At 43.6% G+C, this 22,674-nt stretch overlaps 1 protein-coding gene across 1 annotated transcript; it reads right to left on the bottom strand.

Annotated features, from left to right (window-relative positions):
• Positions 1 to 532: 532 nt before the first annotated feature.
• On the bottom strand, positions 533 to 21,994 carry SERPINB5 (serpin family B member 5). Its single transcript, XM_027576594.2, has 7 exons — positions 21,885 to 21,994; positions 14,845 to 15,019; positions 11,752 to 11,889; positions 8,545 to 8,662; positions 6,212 to 6,354; positions 3,560 to 3,727; positions 533 to 1,012 (listed from the first exon to the last, which is right to left on the bottom strand). Exons 2-7 carry the CDS (start codon positions 15,010 to 15,012, stop codon positions 620 to 622), a joined length of 1,128 nt encoding a protein of 375 aa, XP_027432395.2. The 5' UTR covers positions 15,013 to 15,019; positions 21,885 to 21,994; the 3' UTR covers positions 533 to 619.
• Between the last annotated feature and the right edge of the window lie 680 nt (positions 21,995 to 22,674).

Raw genomic sequence — 22,674 nt, 5'->3', positions numbered from 1 at the left:
TTACAGGGTGCTGCCCCAGACTCTCTCAATGGAGTTCCTTCCATAACATATAGTACGTGCAACATGTTAGCTTTCTAAAAATCCCAAAAAGTCAAGGAGTTGGGAGAAAACATTGGGACCACAGTTTAAGCAAAAGGAGCTAGGGGCCGACAGCAGCCTAAACATGTGCCCAAGTTTTGTTGGAGCCAGGAAAGTTTTGTGAATCCCATGTACCAGTTTCTTTTGTCTTCCAGGGAAGTGAGAATGTCTGGAACATTCTGTATCCCAATAAAGGAAGATGAAGCTCTAAAATCCTCCAGATCCTCCTTACAGGAATTTTCGTTGCGGAAGACTGCATTCCTGCCCATGACCCTAGATAATTTGGCAAGTAATGAATACATATTTTTCATCTAAGGTAACTCCTTTTCATTAAAAGCATTGTAGTTTATGGCGGGGGGGGCGGGGGGAGAATAAAAGAAAGGATTGGAAAAGAAGAGCCTATTAGCGTGAGGGTTACACATGTCAAGTACCAGCTACTTCCTGATCCAGCAACATTAACAATTTATTGTATTTAGAAAGTGATTCTTTGGATGCAGAATTTACAGAAGAGTCAGCTGGGACTTCACCTGGCCTCTGCCGCTTAAGGAGAACAGAACTTGCCAAAGAAAATGATGTTTCGCGTTTTGTTGTGCCTGATGACGTAAATAAACGGGTGGTCGGCATTGAATTCATCCTTGTGTTGCAGGATTCGCGACCCTGGCACCTCTATGGAATCCCCACCATCTTCTGTTATCTCTAAGCACACTCTGTGAATAACATTGGAGAGGGCCACTCCCTTGGTCTCTGACATTCCAGAGAAATCAGATGTATTCTCATTAAAGGTATTTTTCAGCCCTAGGTTTTCCAGACTAGCTTTGGGATCAACAAGCTTTTCCACCTTAAATTTTGGAATGGAGAGTTTGACTTTGGCGTTGGCCATGGTGCTGGGATTGGTCCACTGCAAGAGCGTCTCTGAGTTGAGCTGTTGTTCAATCTGAAGGACCCAAAGGAGACGAAATTACTTTTTTTATTATTCCCAGTTGTAAAAGACCCTGTTTGATTGAAAACAGAAAGTGCCATTGTGAGCCCAGTTTTGAAGCAGCGCAGATGGGCCACCGAACATGGAGTCAGTCCTGCAGTTTAGGTATGTGACTAGTTTTCCTTACCAACGATGCACCCAGCCACCCAGCACCCCACCCTCCAACAATGGTCCCTTTGCATGTCTGAGGACATTTCTTTGAAGCTGTAGAGAAGAAATGAATGCATGGATTATGATGTTGCATAAATAAGAGTGAAATAAACATAAAATGAAAAGGGTTTTTAGACATGCTATTTCTTGAATGCTTATTTTAACTTCTCTGCCAGGAAATCCAGAATATTCGTGTACTTGGCATGGCATCAAAATTAGTAATGCAAGTTAAAGCTAAAGTTGCTCTTTCTAATATGAGAACTTGAACTGTCTACAGTCATTCTTGAAGACCCAAGGTGATGAATGCATCCATTTCAGTTGGTGGTTTTAGAAATGAGAGATACGCAATGACACCTAAAATGGTTTAGTCATAAAATTCTTCATTGAGCAAATCTTAGATTGCTCCTTGCCCAGCCAACCTCCCCACTGGCTAGCAGAGAAACACGTACAAAAGAGAATGACAGTGCCTTGACTGTTACTATCATGGGGCCACCCCTCACTGAAGTTACTCACCTGAAACCCCAAAGAAGTCCGTAACACAGCGAGGTCACAGAGTGGGCACAAGTTTGTTTGTTTTGTTTTTAGTGGGGGAGGGTCCCCTTGGATTCTCTTGTTAATCTATGATGATTATGTTTTCAATGATTACTGTTTCATTTACAACAAATTATTCAGACCAAAAGATTGCCATAAGTAACTAGAATTTTTGAGCCAAAAGCTACCAGAAGGTATATTCTCTTGCCCGCTTATTATCTGGGAATGAAGAGAGGGAAGAAAATTCATCCCTAACTCAAAAAGACAACTCAGAGGGGAAAAAGCGCTTTTTTTCTTCCATTATATATGTGTTATGGGTCAAATTGTACTCCCACCCCAAAATTAATTCATATGTTGAAGTCCTAACTCACACTGCCTTCGAATGTGACCTTATGTGGGAACAGCATCCTTGTGGGTATCATTCAGATGAGGTCATTAGGGTTGGCCCTAACCTAATATGACCAGTGTCTTTATAAAAAGGAAAATTTTAGACACAGATGCACACACACAGGGAGAAACCCAGGCGAACAGAGAGGCAAAAATTGAAGTGATGCATGTCCAGGCCAAGGAAGGCCAAAGGGTGCCAGCCTATCTCCAGAAGCTGAGGGAGAGGCATAGGACAGAGTCTCCCTCACAGCCCCCAGCAGGAACCAACACCTTAAGCTCAGATTTCTAGCCTCTGGAACTGTGAGAAAATAAATTCCTGATGTTTAAGCCACTGAGTTTGTGGTACTTTATTATGGCAGCCACAGGAGACCAAAGCTACACGTGTTCCTGCATTTTCCCGAGACCCAAGAGATCAGTTTCTTTCATTCTATACTGTAATCAGGAAAAGTTTGGTATGAGGGTATTTCCCACAAGGGAAAGCGCAAGGACCAAGGAGAAAAGAGACCAAGGCATGGAGTGGAGTGAGAAAGAGCAATGAAGGCCAGTGATGGAGAGAGTGTAACCATCGTTAAAGCAGCAAGTGGGTTGGAGACTGACTTAGACCTAGATCGTCCCCGGGAAAGTCAGGGAGTAATTGAGGTATGAAATGAAGCAGGTGATCTCTCGGTTCCTCAAAGAGCCCGTCCTTCTCCCTGGCCAAGGGCCAAGACCCAGGTGGAGGGGAGCTAGGGAAGCTGGGGAGTGAGGGCCAAGGGTGGAAAACAGGTGGCCAGGGGGTGGCTGGATGCGTCTGCCAGAGCAGAGAGGAAGCGAAAGCACCATTCACAAGCAGATGAGGCTCTAGTTAAACCTCGAGCCTCTAATAACCTACAGAAAAGATGAAGCATAATAAAATCTCATATACATGTATGCATTAAAAGAGCTTTTCAAAACCCATAGCATGTGCCACACAAAGAGTGAACCCTAAAGCAAGCTGCGGACACATTATTCATGTGCTGATAACTGGCTCATAGGCTGTAACAAACGTACCGCACTAAGGCAAGATGCTAGCAATAGGCACTCGAGGCTAGATTAAGAACACAGACTCCAATTGCCTGGGCTCAAATTCTGATTCTACATGCCACTGACAACTTATGTGACCACGGACCAGTCACCTCCCCCGTTGTGCCTCAGTTTCCCCAGTCAACAAGAACACAGTGATAGTTTCCAATGCACGGATAGGCCTGTTGCGAGAAACCAGCGACAAGGAGCACGTAGGACCTCACAGGTCCTGGCTCCTCACAAGTGCCAAGTAAATGTTGGCTGTTTTCATATTAAAGAGAAAGACCCAGAAAGGACCGCGACACCCTTGTCATGGTCGCCCACGGTGCTGGCCACACATCTCCGTGGCACAGCAGGTGGCACCTTTGTGTTGAACCCCGCCTCCCTCCTCACCTTCTCCAGGCCCGTGGACTCATCTTCCACATCACTGGGTAGCAGAATGAGCATGCTGAGGTGCTTATTTTGAAAGGGAAGTTCTATGACCTTACAATTGATACCATCAACGTTGCCCATACAGAACGTGGCCTCCATACTCATCATCTGCACTGGTTTGGTGTCCGTCTGTAAGAGGAGAAGAAATTTTGACCACTTGTTTTTCAAGTTACACACATAAATACACATAGACACACACAGACATTTGTTCTTGTTATAGTTTCAGACCATAATGGCACAATCCCCCATCTGGACCCAAAACATCACAGACTAGCCCCTGAAGAGTTAATGACTTCTTTTGAAAAGTTATTCACATGCCTCATAATTCCAATATATTTCAGGAACTAGACATACTAAACTTGCTTATATTAAACATTAAAAACAAGGTAGTATGATTGAAAACACAGGGAAATTTTGACTCAGTCTTTATAGATGCTCATAATTACAAGCTCCTTAAACCATCCCTGGTGGAGCTGACTTGAAAGTAAGTTCTAGTGCAAACCACGCATCTCCTTATGCAGCTTTTCCTACTAGAACACGTAATAGGGAACACTCGACATGTAGCAGGACAGACATCACATTTGTTTTGTCCTCTGTTATCCTTTGGTTTTGTCACCCGCTTCCTATATGGCCAACCTACTGGGATCTGAGCAGATGAAGAGTCTGGGTTAGAGTTAAGAACCTCGGGTTTTAGTCTCAAATGTGACATAAACAGACGCCATGATCTTGCGCAAGTCGCTTAACTTCTCTGGGCCTCAGTTTCCCTGTCAGTAAAATGAGGGAATTGGACATTTCAGAGTGATCGCTACCTCTGGGGAGGAAGAGAGAAAGACACAGGAGGGGCTGTGGCTGCACAGGGCAGTGTATCTATTGCTATATTTTTTTCCTTAAAATATCTGAAATAAGGTAAAATATAGAGGAATATTAAATAACAGAATTTTCTTGAAGTCGCTTCTAGCTCCACTTCTCAGAAAAGGGCCTTAGTGCCCAGGCTTTTCTCTCCAGGTCCTTTCTTCTCTCTGTCCCCATTAATACTTGACTTTGGGTCTCTACTACAAAGACACTGTTTTCCTGAAGGAAAATTAGTTCATACTCAAAAGCAAGAGACTGATCGTAATTTCGGGTGACTTCTTATTTCAATCTACACCTCCCATAGGACATTTGCCTATTAACTGAATCTCTTTTAGGGGAGATTTCAAACTTCATATCAGGTCTAGGGGATAATATAGCAGTAAAATTTTTATCTGGGGTCTTCAAACAGTAAACTAAATTTCCCCCGACACCTCTCTCAAGCAAAGCTAGACCGTATTTTACTTTTTGTTAACACCTCTATTTCAATACTTGTCACATGGCTAGAATATTTATCTATGTGAGTGTCTTTCCACCCCTCACCCCAATTGGACTACTTCTGTCAAAGCAGAAACCATGTCTTATTATCTTGGTATATCCCAGCATGTAGAAGTTGCTCACTAAATATTTGGTTGATAGATAACTAAAGACTTCGATTCTATGTACAACCAGAAACATAACTGTGAGAGACAAACATACTACTTTTGAAATTAACTGCTGGTTCTTCCATTTATTTCTCTTAAAGAAGATACAGATTTCTCTAAAAAATCTCCATCAAGTTAGACTGCTAGTCATATGAATTTGCATATAGTCGTAGCCACCAAAACCCATCATCGATTTCACTTATCAGCACCGAATATGGATACAGTAATCCCATTTCTGAAACATAAATCAAGAGACATATCTTCTGAACACCAGACTAAAGACTATTCCAAGAAACGTGTGTGTGTGTGTGTGTGTGTGTGTGCGCGCGCGTGTGTGTGTTCACCTTGTCTGAATAGGCACTATACTAAACTTTTAATAATATAACTTCATCAACTTAGTCTACCCTTAAAGGAAACACCATGGGACCAAGGGAAAAGTTCGGTAACATCACTGGAAAAGTTCAGGGGCTATAAAAGCAAAGCAAAGGAAACAAAAGAAAAGTCTGCTTTTAAAAGGAAGGCAGATCCCCACGCAGGCTTGAGCAGTGTTTTACTGCTTGGTTAGATGAAACACGGCAAGATCAATGGCATTTCAAATCCTTATTAATTCTCTTCCTAGAGTCTCCAGGATCTGACATGACCCAGCTTTATGACTGAGTCACAATAAAGGAGTAGCACACATTCCTCCTCCCTTGCGCCCTCTCACACTTTGCTAGATGCAAAAACTAGGGGTGCTCGGTGCCAAAGCCCACACTGCACTCCTGACTATCACCAGGTGTGGCTCGGGTCCCAGGCTTGCCCTGCGGCCTCTAGGACAGACACCACCAACAAACTGTTTCGGGTTTTGCTTACACATAACTTAGGGCCCCTCTGCCAGCCCTTTCCAGGGAGGAGAGCCAACCACCAGCAAAACAATCTAACCATTCTGGAAAAGAGAGCAAGTCTCTGGATTATGGTTCTCTGTCTACCACTTTCCTCCTAGCCGTTAGTCTCAGGATAGGCACACTGCCTCCGTGCCTCAATTTTCCTCACCGGACTGAATCCCTAAGGTCCCGTGTGTTGCTCTAATTTTTCAGACGGACAGTTGGGAGCCTCTGACGTGCTGCGCCCCTCCCCATACCTTGTTGATTCTGAACGGGCATTCTTTGGTCTCAGATTCAGGAAATTTCTTCATCCACTTCCCAACGAAGTAGGCAGCATTAACCACAAGGATTTTGGTCTGGTCACTGACACTGTTGTCAGCCAAGATGTTCTCAAAGCGGCCTGCAAACAATTGTGGGAAACCCCAGATTGCACCGGTGGTTCTTCCAAACCACGTCCGATCTCCACACACACATCCCCTCGCGAGGTATTTATCACTGTTGGAGCCACCCGCCCAAGGTTCGATAGCCCACATGCCTCCTTTCAGAAGGGTTTCTTTCTCCCCCTCCCTCTTGCCACAGGATCACTTAGCAAAGAGACCTAGCAGGGAGAGAGCAGAGGGGAAGGGAGGGAAAAGAAAGGAAGAACAGGAAGGAAAGAACCACGAGCTACCACTTTCAAAGCCTATCCTGTGCCAGCTAGCGTTCTAGAGGTTTCCTGGGCAGGGTATCATGTATTTCTCCCCATTTTACAGATGAGGAAGCTGAGACGCCATGGTGAAGTCACTGGCCCAAGATGACACATGAGCAAGGTCGGATTCAGGATTCAGAGCTGAGTCTCTCGGACTCCACAGCCTGTGCTCTGGAATGAAAATGCACGAGTGTAATTTTAACCTTTTCCCGTGCATTACCTCACAGTGATCCTGGAAGGCCGAGATCGTTATCCCCATTTTATACTTAAGGAACCTGGGGCTCGGGGAGGCCGAGCAGCCTTCCCCGCTCACTGGGTTGGAAAGCTTGTTTGTGCAGGACTGCACTGTGCTCTTGACCCTAGAGCTGGGCTCACCCTCCCCAGAGGGCCCTGGCACGGACACCTGCTAGCATCAAAGTCAGCAGGGTCATTACTGCAGAGATCCAGTCCCCAGCAGGCCCAACAGCTCCCTGAGGACAATGCCTTCATAAAACGAAGGCCTCACATGTGAATAGCACTGACGTTTTTTCCAAGGGATTCTCATTTACCTAATCCCCCAGGATGTTCCCACTGCGGCTCAGGGCCCACTCTGCAGACCTGTGACATGCATGTGCAGGGCCCTGTTCTGCTTTCCTGCTCCTCTGTCACCACACTGAAGTCCTTAATACATTTTTTAATAAAGGACCCTTGCTCTGCATTTTGCACTGAGCTCATGTAACCAGTCTTGCCAATGTTACATGATGGGTTGAATCCTAATCATGTTAAGGAAGGAACTGGTAGACCAGACAAGGCGGGGAGCAAGTAGGTGGTCGTTTCAACTTAAATCTTGAGCTTCTGACTCTAAATTCGGAGGACTTTTCAATAACCCACCTTCTCTGGTAAAATCTTAAGTTCATGAAGATTTTTTTAAAGGCCCATATAGAGAAAATACAGTCATCTGGCAATTCTACAAGTAAAACTGTTACACAGCAGTTTAAACAGCAACTGCTCTTTGCTTATAAATCTTTAAACTGTGCTTAGCCTGGTGTTAGTTTTACCAGTTTTTTCTTTACATATGAAGGCAAAGAAGCATCATTTCAATCACAGATATATACGTACGTATACCTCTGTGTGTGTGCACGCGTATCTGTGACTACCATGTTATCTTGGTGATCATACATTGTTACCTTATAGATTGAACTTGATCCTCACAACCACCATGTAAAAATTAATCAGGTAACATATGCCACATTTTACAGGTCAGTAAACTGAGGTTCCCTACCCGAGGAACTCAGTTCAAAGTGGCAGCGTCTGCATTGGAATCCAGGTTTTGAAGGACTCCAAGACCAAGTCCTCTCCAGGGTCTCACTCTGCAGTTGCCAGGAGGACTCTGGCATTCCTGAGTCAGCACCACGACAGGATCCCTCTGGCCACTCCCACGGGAAGCGAGTCTCCCTTGCCTGAGAAGTGTGTCCCTCCCCAGACCGCAGCAGTGGAACTGAAGGTGGCCTCAGAGACCAAGGTAAAGCCCAAACCCTTCGTTTCCAGATTGAGAAAGCGGCCAGTGACTTGCCCGAAGCCACCCTCTGTTAGAGACATAGCTGGGAGCAGGCATGTGGAGGCTGACAGCTCGCTGGGGAGCACAGCAAGGTGGATGGAAATGGAAGCACCAAAAATAAAGAAATAAAAACACATTTTAAAAATTTAAAAAAGAAAAAAGAAACTGAAGCACCAGGAATTCCTGCCAAGTGTAAGATGATGCTGGACATGCCCAGGAATCCATCCGCATTTTGAAATGGCTGGAAGGGGCAAGAATTTAGCCTGTCTACCGAAAACATCTGAGGAAGCCTCCGGATGTTCCCGTTTCTGCTTAGCAGAAAGATTCATGAGAAGACAGGGTCCAAGTAAGGAAAGGATACTTGCCATCCGTGAGATCCTTGATTGACTGGTTGATCTGACCTTTTGTTTCTTCCAGTTTATCTTTGAAGTCAACGGTTTCCATTTCCTTTGCGTAGGGTCTCTTCGTAGAGCTGATGAACTCCTGAAAAACATCCAGTTCTTAAAATCACAAAGTACCTAAAGTCCATAGTCAGGCCATTGCAGCCTTCCATGATTCTAACTAAAGGATTTGTAAGTGTCCAGGTTGGTGAATACCCTTTCAAAATCAGTAAAACTGTACAAATGGAAACTTTCTGGGGAAATCAATGAATGTTCTTTGTCTGAAGTGTTTCATTTCTTCAATTCTAAGGCATATCAATTATTAAATGCCTCCATCAACGTAGTAGCAGCTTTGGGGGAAAAAAAGAAACACCACATTAAATATATGCAATAATTATAAAATGAATTCCAACTTAGAAGCATTAAAATGTGCATTATATATATATATATATGTCTATATATCCTAGAATAGAAGAAATGGGGGCACCTGGGTGGCTCGGTCAGTTAAGCGTCTGCCTTCGGCTCTGGTCGTGATCTGAGGGTCCTGGGATGGAGCCCCACATCGGGCTCCCTGCTCAGCGGGGAGCCTGCTTCTCCCTCTCTCTCTACCTACGGCTCTGCCTACTTGTGCGCTCGCTCTCTCTCAAATAAACAAATAAAATCTTTTTAAAAATTTAAAAAACAATATAAAATACTCCAAGAGGAATATAACCTCAATTTATATTAAAAAAGAAAAAAGAACTCGTTGAGCAGAAAACTCCTATCCTCACTGAAATACAGACTCTAGAGAGAACACAGCAGGGATTCTATCACATACCTGCTAAAAATGCAAAACCCCAAATCCCATCCCTATTGATCTTGATTCAGGTGATCTGAGGCCAGGAATGTGCACTTTTAACAAACATCCAGGTAGTTCTGAAGCAGGTGGTCCCCCTTCTGCCACACTTGTTTGTTCTATTACCAGTAAATTTGCAAATGATATACACTCAGCAGGAGGAATGGAAAGCAGTCTTTAAAAAAATGTCTTTTGGGGCACCTGGGTGAATCAGTCCCTTAAACATCCTCTTGATTTCTGTTCAGGTCATGACCTCGGGGTCATGAGGTCAAGCCCCACGTAAGACTCCACACTTAGCACAGAGTCTCCTTGTCCCTTTCTCTCTGCTCCTCCCTCTTCTCTCTCTCTCTTTTTCTAAAAGTAAATATATAAATTTTTTAATTAATAAGTAACCTTTAAAAAAATTCCTTCAACTCCAAGTTTGGTTGAAATAACTCAAAACGTGGAATGGAAGTTCAACCAAACGAAACATATCTGATTAAATGTCCTAAGCACAGGGGGTTCCTTGAATTTCTTCAGAGCAGCTATAGCCTCAGCCAGTTTGCTTTTGTTAACGCCAACGCAAGCTTGGGACTGAGTGTTGCCATTGACTGAGAGAGCTGGGGCCACCCGAGAACATCGGAGCCTCAACAAGATAAAGGACCTCCCCACTCCTCACTGCTAGCTACAAAATGTACTAAGCATCCCCTTCAGGACCACCTAGGGAACTTTTAAAATTTTTCCATGCTCAGACCCCAACTCACATCTCAGTATTTTTTCTTAACTCCCTGGGTGATTGTCGGCAGAAAAGAAGGCTGTGTATATATGTCTTCACACAATACGAATAAAGTCACAACAATATCTAGTGATTCAGGACCAGGGGGTGCCTGGGTGGCTCAGTCAGTTAAGTGTCTGCCTTCGGCTCAGGTCATGATCCCAGGGTCCTGGGATCGAGTCCCGCATCGGGCTCCCTGCTCAGCGGGGAGTCTGCTTCTCCCTCTGCTCCCCTCTCTTACTCTCTCTGTCGCTCTCTCTGTCTCTCTTCAAATAAATAAATAAAAATCTTTAAAAAAAAAAGATCTCGACTAGAAAAACAAACAGTACAGCAGAAAGTAGTAAAACTATGGTAAAATATTTAACTGGCAGTCTACCTTTTAGATGTGGAAAGCTTGAAATTCTGATCATGCAAACACAAATGGAATCAACTCTATACTACTAAAGTAGAGAAAGAACCTCTATGTAGCCGTCAAATATGCTGGCTTTGTTTTTCAAATACAGATTTTTTAAAAATTATGATATACTCTGGGGTCAAATGTAAGGATATGACAGTGTCCTTTATATGATTCCTTCAAGAAACAGCTGAAATTAAGTACCTAGAGCTACCTTGGATAGATGCCCACATGACCAGCCTAGGAAAGCAAACAAAATCAATTTGTGACTGGTTCATGCGGTTGCTATTTTTCTTATTGATTTTGAGAAACATCAAGAGAACATTGTGTGCATGAACAAATGAGGTGGAGAATTTAAAACGTTGACCCAGGCCACAGGCCCTGCTATTTAAGGAGAAAGAGGTTTAAATCATGAGCTGTCTTGCATCTATGGAGATACATTTACTAAAGAGTTAATACCCCCATTCTCTATCCCTCTCAGTGAGGAATCTAGGAGGAAGGGTGAGGTGAAGATGTGTTTGAGAGGAAAAAGGGAAACCCACAAGCTTCTCTATATTTTGAGCCATAAAGTGACTGCAATGCAATTCTAGCTAGATATGATTCCCGCTATTTGCAGCCTCTCTGTAGAGGCCGCTTTTAGACAGTCAACTTGAGCAATGGAAGCCTGAGAAAGGTAGAAGGGCACGCTGGGACCCCCTAATCCCTGGCTGAATAAAAACAGCCCCATTAGGCGACCCCCCCCTCAAAATACCCACAAGCCCTAGCTAACCCATGGGTTACTTACACCCAGACTCAGGTACCCACAACAGGAAAATTCCATACATTCCATACCTCCCCACCTGCCCCTTAACTACAGCCCCCAACCACTGCCTCATGGCAGACAGTCTCTTCCTTGCTGTTCTGCCCGCCACTCCCTTGCGGTGTATTCAATAAACTTCTATCTCCTTTGTTCCACCTTGTGTGAATACTTTCACCACCCAAGCTGCCAGCTTCCACCCGACTGGGTTGCCCCACATTTGGTGGCCCCCCTATCTGATTGGGAAACCCCCCACATTCTCCATTAGGGCTGATTTATTTTTGATAAGCCTGAAATCATAAACGAGCAACCTAGAAGTGAATTTCACTGACAACAAAGTTGTGGGTGTAACCATGTGAAAATGTCACTCCTGGTAAAAAGCTGAATCGTGCTACTTGCTTTAACCCACTTACTGTAGAAGGATTCAGAGATTTGTCTACATAGAGCCGTTTGATTAGTTTCAGTGAATAAAAGGAACTAAGTTTGTTCACATCCGATGTTACTGTTTGAAATCCAAAGGGTACGTCTTTGATATTCTCAAAATGGAGGACCTGTGAAGAGAAAAAAATGCATTACCCATGAAGCATTGCCTCTTCCCCCTGCAGTGGCTACAGGGCAATTGTCTGCCGCTGGAGTGGGGGGGGATGTCAGTATCTCCCTGCTCAATTGTCCCCATAAAGGGAGGCTTTTCAACTTGAGTATTATTGACATTTGGGGCTGGATAATTCTTCTTGGGGTGCTGTCCTGGATATCGCAGAATGCTTAGCAGCATCCCTGGCTAACTAGGTGCCCATAGCACTCCTTCCTCCATTTGTGACAACCAAAAATGTCTCCAGGCATCTCCAAATGTCCCTGGGATGGGGTGGGGGAGGCAGAACTGTCCCCAGTTGAGAAACACTGCCATAAAGATAGTCTTCTCTTTATTCAACTATGGGGAAATTTTGCCCATTCTTCAAAGTGATGCCTCTAATGCTCATACAGAAGGCTTTCTGAACCTGGTAAAGAATAAAGCTGGGTTATAATGTCTATCCAGTTGAGACACAAGAAGAGAGAGATGAATACCAAGAAAGACAATCATCAGGCACGTATCAGATTCGGGGATAGAGGTGTCTCTAGCCAGGGTCTATCTAGCCCCTTCAGTTGCTCTAACCAAGTGTGCTGATGCATCGCTGTTGGGAGGTGGCCACCATCCATGGTTGGCTGCACTTGGTGGGCTACAGTCACATAGCCCTGCCTTGGAATCCCAGCCTGTACCCACTAGACATGTAATCTTGCCCAGCTCTTCAGAGATTCACGTTCCCCTCTGGAAAAGGGACTAAGAATACCTACTTTTCTGAGTTGGTGTGACCACTACAGACATTGCATGTAAAACACCTAAAACATCATATGGATTCAGAAACGTTAATAATTATTCTTATAGTAATACTGGAAGTCACTTAAAACTAGGATGCTGTCTTCTGGAAGGCTTGATTCCTTCCATTTGTTCCTAACTTTTCTTTTGTTCCAACCAATAGCCCAGCAGCTCCTCTGCTTCATGGTGCCCCAAAACGTGATGTCAGCATAAGGTGATCCTCTCCTCACTCTTAAGTCATTAATAACCGCCCTGGTTGCCACACCTCAGGTACTGCCACTAAATGGGCACACCGTGCCGATGACTCAAAAACCTCAGTACAGCAGGGTCAAATTGCCTGGTCCAAGGTAGTGCAGCACTCTCATGCTTAATGACAGGTAGAAAGACCAGAAAATTAAGGAACCCAGGTAACCACTACCAGGAAAACAATTGCAGGTACTGAAAAGAGCTTTATTATTAATATTGAGAACAGACCCACTACCAGGAAGTTCTCTTTACTATCCCTTCTCTAATGGGAGATGAGGAAGGAGGAAGGAGAAATTGGGTAGGGATGGAGGGGTGGGGGAGTCAGGAGGGAAGGACGGATGAGAAGAGACAGGTGTTCTGCTCACAACTGAAGTTTCTTTTTCAAGCCCCACTCAGTTTCGAGTATAAATTCTTCATCCTGACCCAAATGATATTTTGTGGGTCATACTTTCTGGGGATTTGTGGATATAAGAAGACGTTCCTTTTTTAAATGCTTGTGAGTTGATGGAAAAAAAGATTCTGTTGAACCTAAAAAGATCAACATAAAAATAATACTGGAATGGAAGTAGAAGCACATCTACCTACTATCTAAGAGGGGGAGATGGGTAAAGGGGACAAAATTTCCAGGCATAAAATAAGTAATTCATGGGAATGTAATGTACAGCAGGGTGATTATAGTTAACAATTACTGTACTGTACATTTGAAAGTTGCTAAGAGAGTAGGTCTCAAAAGTTCTCATACAAGAAAAAAAAAGTGTAACAGTGCAAGGTGACAGATGTTAACTCGACTTACTGCGGTGATCATTTCACAATATATGCAGATATCAAATCACTATATTGTACACCTAAAACTAATACGTTATATGTCAACTATATCACAATTAAAAATAATGATAAACTGAAATAAAGGTAAATGAGTACTTAAAATGTAACAGTCTGGAAGATAACCTCACTTGAAGGTCTAAGAATTTTACAAAGCTAGATCGTCAAACATAGTAACTCTAAAAAGGTAACTCTAAAAAAAATACACACGCACACACACATACACTCGCATCTGCATATAACTATAAACATATATGCGGGAGGGATGACATCATTTAGTCCATTCTTCTCACATGGGATACTCAAGCCCTAGGGAGTATTCTGAAACATAAGAAAGCACAATCCGTCTTCTTATTCATCCCTGTTACTTGAAGGTAGAAAATTTAAAATGTTATTTCTGTACCAACGTAAGTGCAGATATATTTATCTAATACAGATATTACTATATTATAGGGTAGAATATATTATAGAGGGCGCCTGGGTGGCTCAGTCGGTTAAGCGACTGCCTTCGGCTCAGGTCATGATCCTGGAGTCCCGGGATCGAGTCCCACATCGGGCTCCCTGCTCGGCGGGGAGTCTGCTTCTCCCTCTGACCCTCCCCCCTCTCATGTTCTCTCTCTCTATCTCATTCTCTCTCTCAAATAAATAAATAAATCTTTAAAAAAAAGAATATATTATAGAGTAGAATGCAGTGGAGTCTACATCTTAAAATAAAGCATGATGCTGTCAATAAATTTTGTGCATAAGACAGGAGTTGTCTGCAGCGGCACATTTAACAAACACCATCTTGATTGATTCTTATAATGTAACAGGTAGACTTGCCGAAGGCCACCCATTGGTATAAAGATTGTGATTGCCTAGCAGGTCCCGGGTTCTCCATCACAACATGGGTACTTGTAAATGTGGGTTGCAGGACAGATTAATGAAGTTTCACATTTAAAGACTGATTAAGAGTGTGCTAGAAATAGCACAGTTCTCAATCCTGAGCAATTTTCTCCAAGAGCCCCCATTCATTTTCCTTAGGCACTGCCTATGTGTTCTAATAAGCCTGTTTGCACTCAAAGCAGAAACAAGGTAGGGAGCTTACCTGTCCAATTTCATTTGCTGTGTCCCCTTTGGCGCCTACTTGAGCAAGGGACAGAGAGGTGGAGAGACAGATTGGAGAGAAGAGGACATTGTCTGCTGGCTCCTTTTCACACAGTTGTTTGAACAGGTCAACTGCAAAGGCCGAATTTGCCAGTCGTAGAGCATCCATTGTGGGTCTGGAGCAAAGTACAAGGATGAGGTTATTTCAGTTGACAGTTGACAACACCGATCAAAATCAGTTGGTTTTGTTTACCAATTTTGTTTCAATTAGGATTTAGGCTAAACCATACAAAATTAACATTTTTGCAGATGAGAAACAGTCAAATCACAGCAGTTCTGTGTGGTTCAATTTAATATTTAGTAAGTGTAATGTGTTGAATCGTGTCCCCCAAAAAGACATGTTGAAGTCCCACTCCTGGGTACCCGTGAGTGGGATCTCATTTGGAAATAAGATCTTTGCAGATTTAATCAAGTTAGGGTTATGAGGGTGACCGAGGTCCTTGTAAGAACAGGAGAAAAGACACGGAGACAGACATGAGCAAAGGGAAGATGATGTGAGGACACACAGGGAGAAGGCCACAGAGAGCAGAGGAGATCGAAGTGGTGCTTCGAGGAACCCCCAAGATCATGGGCAACACCAGAAGCTAAGAGAAAAGCATGGGGCAGATTCTCCCCTATAGCTCCCAGGGAGAGCAGGGCCCTGCCAACACCTTGATTCCGGGCTTCTGGTCTCCAGAATTGTGGGAGAATACATTTCTATTGTTTCAAGCCACGCAATCTGTGGTACTTCGTTACAGCGGTCCTAGGAATCTAATGCAGCCAGTAATGCCTTAGGAGGGCATCTAGCACATAGCAATATTGAATAAACACAGCTGTTACTGTTTTTGTTGTGAGTACATACCTACAATGTGGAAGACACACCACACAAAGGATTAGAAGTATCAACTGAGTCCCTCCTTCTCTGAGTCTGCAATCCCTCTGGGAGAGACAAATAAGTAGAATGCAGGGCTGCCTATGCCATGTGAGCAGTGCAACAAGTCACAGAGGAGTTAAAGAAAAGAAGGAAGGTGGGTTCAGCTAAAACTATGGAGCCTGGGGAAGTGAGTAGGCACCTAGTCTTGTCTGAGGACTCTTATTCTGATGCAGGTTCGCTAAGTGGTGTCCAGAGACCCCTGGCAGTCCCTAAGACCCTTTCAGTGGGTCCATTTTCAGGGGCGCCTGGCTGGCTCAGTCAGCAGAGCATGCGACTCTTGATCCCCGGGTCATGAGTTCAAGCCCCTTGTTGGGCATAGATTAAATAATTTTTTTTAAATTTTCATAATAACTTTCAGACGTTGTTTGTCTTTTCATTCTCAAAGTCTCACAAATATGCAGCAGTTTTCCAGAGGCTGTTTGATGTGTCTTCCCTTAAACCAAATATTAAAGAGATTTGAAGACAATAAAAAATGTTACTCAGCCTTCTGCAATTTTTTCCTTTAGAAAAGAGTTGTTTTTCATAAAAATATGTTATTCATGTTAATATGTCATGGTTATATTATTGTCATTTTAATAAATTAGTAAATATTTCAAAATTTCTCCAGTTTTAATTTCTAATTGGAAAATACTGATAGACGTATCTGACATCAAAAAAAAAAAAAGAAAAAGAAAAGAAAAACAGCTCTTTGGGATCCTCAGTAATTTTTTAAGAGTGTAAAGTGCTCTTGAAATTTAAAAGTTTGAGCACTGTTGTTCTATTGAAAGGTCCACCTATCTGTCCAATGCAGTAGTTAATAATCAAGCCGGAAGGCACCTGGGTAACTCAAGCAGTCAGGCATAACCCTTTCTAGAACAGAGCGGAGCTACATGGACTCTTCAGGCTCAGCCTGAGTCCAGGATAGAATGTGCCTGAGGGCCATAGAATGATATTACTACCCCTGGCTGACTAGGGCACAGGCCAAGGCTTGAAGCATTCCCCCAAAGCCGTCGGGCACTGTGTAGTCACACACACAGACACAAAGGGCGAACATGGTAGGACATGCTCCCTGGGGTCAAAGTATCAGCACTCAGGACAGAGGGCTTCCTGCCAACAGGACCTAAAGAGCTGTTAGAGTCAATGCATGAACAGGATCTCAATTGTGTACGTTATACCTTAACAGAAATTCAAAATTCAAAGATGCAAAAATAAGATCAAGGAATGGGCCCCTGGTCTACAAATATGTTTTCAGAATTCTGTCTTTTATGGAACATGTGGCTTGTGTGTAGGATGGATTCAAAAAGACTATAATATATCTCAGAGTCTGTAAAAGGAAATTCATTAGCAAAAAAAGAAAGAAAGAAAAAGAAAATGTTTTGTTGACCCGTTCATGCTCACTGGTCATCTCCAATGACTTCTTCCTCTTTCATTTTATGTCCCTGATAAGAACAGCTAAGTGAGTTAGGTCCATGTTGTCACTGAAAACCTACTACAAGGTAACCTTCAATCTTACATTTCTTCGGGGCCCACAACCTTCCCCTCTCTCCTCAGGGTTGGGGTCTGCGCAGGATGACAGCCCATTCCCACGCAAAGGAGCCCAGTATCAGGTGTGCAGAAGGCAATGAGATAGAGACAGAAGCATATGGAGTGTTTGGACCAGTAGGACCACTGCAGGGAAATTTAAAAAAAACTTCACAAAAGGTTTGGGGAATCCATGTAACGGACTTTCAGGACAAGAAGTCTGGCTTTCTCCAACAGCAAATTTAACATTGACGGTGTGGACTTCATCTACATTTAAAATTCAACATGAGCTATTTCTCCATCAAAGAGAGATGCCTACATGAGCTATTTCTTCACCAAAGAGAAGAGCCTAAACCCAGGTCACTGGGAACTTCTCAAAGCTTTTACAACTTGAGGCCTAATCACATTAATACTAATATGAAAACATACCAACTCTGCTTGAACAAACATCAGCAGTCCTTCCCAGCATGTATTTCCCACCGTCCCAAAGAGAAATTAGAATAATTTTGCATAATCGATAACAAACTTTACTTTTAAAGTTTGATTTCCTTCTTGTGTGTAAGGCCTTGGAGTAATCCGCTAAGGGAATTTTGACAGCAAACTCCTGGAAGCGGATCGAAGGGTAAGGAAATGGTCATTTTGTTCAAGTGAAGCACTCTTCTTTCATGCTTTATAGCATTTGAAGATAAACGTAGTCTAAATGGTTCTATGTGAGTACAAGATCGTGGTGGTTTTTAGTATAGTTGATTACACAATATAATTAACACTGTGTTGCAATTCAAGTCTCAGAGTCAGGCCTCTGTTGGAAAATACAAATCAGTACATGTCTATCAGCTGCGGCTTCCCCGACAGGAGCAGACCCTCCCTTTCAAGAGTCTGTTCCTTTGCATGAAGAGTCCTCAGTGCATGAGGTGTGCCTTCTTATCTGTGTGCCGACAAGCTCCTTTCCCAGAAAAAGTCTCCTTCGAGTTGGGGAAGGTCATGCAGCCCCTTCATATCTGAGGTCCCAAAGACAATAACATTGTTTGATGCTTGACAAAGGAAGCAGAAAATGACAGCACGTGGAAATTGTTGTAGGGGCAAACAGTCACCAAGCAAGTAATCAATCAGACATTGCATGGTAAATCTGATCCCTTGCTTGGTGATTATTACCAACTGACCTATAAATACTTAAGGCCAATTTGGTCTAAAGTAGTTCCAAGGGATGACTTTGGCCACAGCCAATTACCACGTCGCTGTGCTGCAAGACAAAGCATGCCAACAAATCTTGGCAATGTTAGCAATACGAGCCCAGGAAAATGCATCAGGTCCTACACGGACCATTTTGAGTAGTGAATGCTATAAAAATTATGCATACAAGAGTAGAAATTAGAAAAGAAAAGAGTACGGATTAGCAAGTCCTACATAATAAATGTACATGTCTAATGACACGTGTTCAGAGCGCTGAAATCGCTGCAACTTTTTTGGTTTCACTTTTCACTTTGTTACAGAGAGAACTTCTTTCATTTTCATGAAAACCTTCTGACAATTATAACAAATAAAGAGAATTTCCATTACAGCCCCAACATAGAAAACACTACATCTTTTAGTCACTTAAATGTTTAAGAGGCACTTTTATGTTAACCAGAGAAAAGTGAGATGAAAATTTAAGTAAGAAATGCAAATGCAACAAACAAAAAATTGTCAGAATTTATTGCAAAGTTGCCTGTTGTTTGCATTGAATCCTAAAATCATAAATCTTTCAAGTGGGACAAGATCTTGGAATGGATCTAGTCTGGCTCCTCCCCTTCATGTTACAGATGAGGAAAGTAAGGCGGGCAGAGATGAAGTGATTGTCCCAGGCCACCCACACAGGGAGTGAAAGTGGCAAAACCAGACCTTCATTTCCACCAGCTGCCGGCCACGTGCTCCCCACCACAGCTCATCACCCTCCCTCTCAGTAATTGTGTCTTCACTGGCGTGTGTTCTCTCAGAAGGCTTCAGAGTTCCAAAAATCCTACATGTCTTCAATTACCCTTTCAGAGATACCGAGAGACTTTGCATGTTTTTTTTTAATATACACAAAACTTTTTTTCCCATTTTCCAAGAAGCTCTTGTTCTCTTCCTGTTCTTTACATTGCAAACTATGAATTCGATATTGTTTTCATTTAATAAGTGTTAACTGGGGACCTCCTGTGTGTCAGGCACTGAGCTAGACATTAGGAAGTCACAAGTGAACACACACGGTTCCTGCCTCTGTGGAGCGTGTCACGTGGCGTGTCACGTGTGATGGTGTCATTAGCATTTGGATAGGGGCACCAGTTTCTGGTGGGAGCCCTCAGGGGAGACAGCTCACTCACAGTACAATCTCAGTGAGGTCTCCTCGGAGACAGTTCCAAGTAAGTCACACGAAAGCAAGTCCTGAAGGAGAAGTAGGAGTTAGCCATGCAAAACTGTGTGCCAGAGAAAATGGACCCAATTCAGAGACTGCAGGTGGTCCCAAATGAGTGGAGCCATACACACTAGGATGTGCGCAGGGTCAGTGTGCTCACTTCTCTAGCCCTATAGCTGATCACTGGCCCCTGCATAAAAATTCTTAATGTTTTTAATGCATCTAAGCCAATGGTCCTCAAGCTTTTCATCTGTAGACCATTTGGATGAGATAAAGACCTTGTGGGTAGGTTGACCATATGTCCCACTTTGCCTGGGAGAGTCCTGGTTTATCTGTGTTGTCCTGAAATTAGCAAGAGTGCCCCTTTTGCTCTCAAACATGTTTTATTTGAACAAGATAATTTCACTCTATGTATAGATCCATTCTTCTACACACATTTGCACATACACACACACACACACACACACAGAGCTATGTGCATGGGTTTTTCTTTCCTTAAAAACTATTTTTCACTGTGTCACATTATTGTGGATATCATTTAGCCTAGCCAGCCTCACTTTACAGATGAAGAAAAATGTGGTGAAAAAAATCAGTATTTGGTCTAGCCAGTCCCTAGGCAAGATCTCGAGAAACCTTGCCTATTGTAATAACTATAATGGAATGCCTAAAAACACAGTCTCTGCTGTCTGCACTCACAAGAAGAAAAAGTCAGAGCCAGATTAAGAAAATGGGAGACCTTGCAGCTTCTGCAGTGTGAAAGAATCTCATGAGGATTAAGTGAAGTTTTTAAATGAGTAGATGTGCGTGAAAAGTGCTTTGTTAGCAGGAGAGAACAACGCAGCTATTAATAATAAGGTCAATTGCTTAATTGCCAATGGTGGGGGAGCCTCTCCTGTGCTCAGATACTCTGTTTAGAAGCCTGATCTTGACCACTGAGCCTTCCCATTGCTGCCCAACGGTAAACTAGAATCGGGCTTGCCGTACCAGAATGACCAAAATTGCTCAGACTGCGTACCTTCAAAGTCAAGCATAGGGATTGAAGTAGCAGAATTCAAAGCGTTAGGAAGCAAAGAAATAAACCCACTGAGTCATATGGAGAATCCTTTCTTCAGGCAGGCATCCATCTCTCCACCCATCAAGGTACCCATCAAACACTTGCACACACTGGTGGGGACTGAGGTTTGAGACCCACCTGATTCTATTCAAAACCTCTTTGGTGATGTAGAAGTAAAGAAGTCGTTAAGAGTACCTGGGGGTTCATGGAAGAGTCCACAAGCTGTGGGTTTGAAGGCCTGGATTCTACTTCATCTCCGCACTTATAAGCTGTGTGACTGTGGACACCACTTCACCTCTGTGAACCTCCACTCCTTAACCACAACGTAGAGGGCTGAGCCAGAGTGTGGCTAACCCCTCAGCTCTGTGAATCTGTCCCTAATCTGATTACAAGCCAACAGAACAGCCTGTCCTGTTAAAATCGATCTTTAGTATGATACGCCTCAATGAAGCCATAAAAACCACAGTGTCTATGAGGAAGAAACTATGAACCAGCCTATTTGAAATGTTGCCCAAGAACACACACGTGAAATATGTAACATGTTTCAAGTGTCCTGAAACCCAGAAATAGGGAGAGAAAATATTCCCTGCCTGGAAGAATGTGGTCCCTAGTAAGCGAACACTGACTGGGTGCTTAAAAATGCCAAAAAGAAGAGTGGTTCCAAAATCAGACTCTCACCCAACCAGGAAGGTGAGCCAGACATTCAAATGCCTTCTGAGTCTCTCCAGGTTTCCAGCACCACGCCCTTTCTGAAACTAGCATTACAAAATTCATTTTGAATTCCCAGATAGGGCTGAAAAGGTCCTCAGAAAAACCTACCCCTCCAGAAATCACTGTCGCACAGCCCCACCACCACCACCACCACCACCCAAACCTCCTAGCCGTGTTATCTCTTCATACTCGCACCTCTCCTGGCTAAGTGATTTCGCTCCCTACACAGCATTCCTGGTTCCCAAAGGACCAAGAGCTCCAAGTGCTGCCCATGTGGGGGTGGGCAGGCAGCAGCACAACAGCCTACAGCCTGTCCTTGACAACCATTATGTCAACTTCCTTCACCACCTCAAAGCAGCTCAAATCATTATTTGATTTTAAGAATCTTCCTGAAAAGGGGAATCACCAGCCCTACCACCACGCTTTGCTTACCTGGAGTCACAGCTATCCTGGAAAATGCACGGCAAGGGAAAAGGAAAGTGAGGGCTGCGGAAGGACCTTGATGTAGGAGCAAACCCTCTATGGGGCAGAGGCAAGGCTTGCTCACCTGAACCGGCACCACGCCCTCTGTGACCACTCCCAGCCTGCACTCCCGCCGCCTCCCACCCCTGCACTCCCGGCTCTTACTCATGCCTCTTGGCAGCTGGTCCATGAGGGAAAAAAATGATTCAGGCTGAAGCTGCTGTTGTCTGCACAGCTTCCAAACGCCTCTGACACGCTCAGGCAGGAAGGGCTGTCGGTGGATCCTGCCTTGGGCTAAATACATAGATCCGTAGGTACGTAAAGGCAACCCTGGGAGGCCACATGGGACCGGAAGATGAAATATGATATGAAATAGAAGGAATATGTGATGGTCGTAATGATTCATACTTCTCAAATAGGGTGGTGCCCCAAAAATCTCCCTAACCTCTACCTTTCCAGGTCAACTGGGATAGCTCATCCTGCCTAGAATGCCAAAGAGGTACTACCAATTAAACAGTGGCGATCACAAAAGAAGAGGGTCTATAAATTAAATAAATTTCTGCTTAGCAAAATATGTAATACCGTTGATAGGACAAAGTGCTGGATGAAGTTCCCAGTGACTAAGATTACACAGCTCTGCTCTTTGTGGAGCCTCCTCTTTGCAGAGTCCGAATTTCCTGCCTCCCTTCAGCTCCTTCATTTAGTAAAACCTACACCCTTCCTAGCAAATCTCTTCTCAGGAAAGTACCTGCAACTAAGC

Source organism: Zalophus californianus, chromosome 14, assembly GCF_009762305.2.
Source record: "Zalophus californianus isolate mZalCal1 chromosome 14, mZalCal1.pri.v2, whole genome shotgun sequence".
NCBI classification, from domain to species: Eukaryota; Metazoa; Chordata; class Mammalia; order Carnivora; family Otariidae; genus Zalophus; species Zalophus californianus.
The sequence above is the reverse complement of the archived record's forward strand: the minus strand, read 5'-3'. Positions and strand labels throughout refer to the sequence as shown.

What these genes read in the sequence shown, in the direction of transcription:
- SERPINB5 (XM_027576594.2), bottom strand. Translation starts at nt 15,012, where the DNA reads ATGGATGCTCTACGACTGGCAAATTCGGCCTTTGCAGTTGACCTGTTC. An exon ending in GCCCGTTCAGAATCAACAAG is followed by an intron (nt 3,728 to 6,211) that starts GTATGGGGAGGG and finishes CTCCTCTTACAG; the next exon opens with ACGGACACCAAACCAGTGCA. An exon ending in AGTCCACGGGCCTGGAGAAG is followed by an intron (nt 1,013 to 3,559) that starts GTGAGGAGGGAG and finishes TGGGTCCTTCAG; the next exon opens with ATTGAACAACAGCTCAACTC.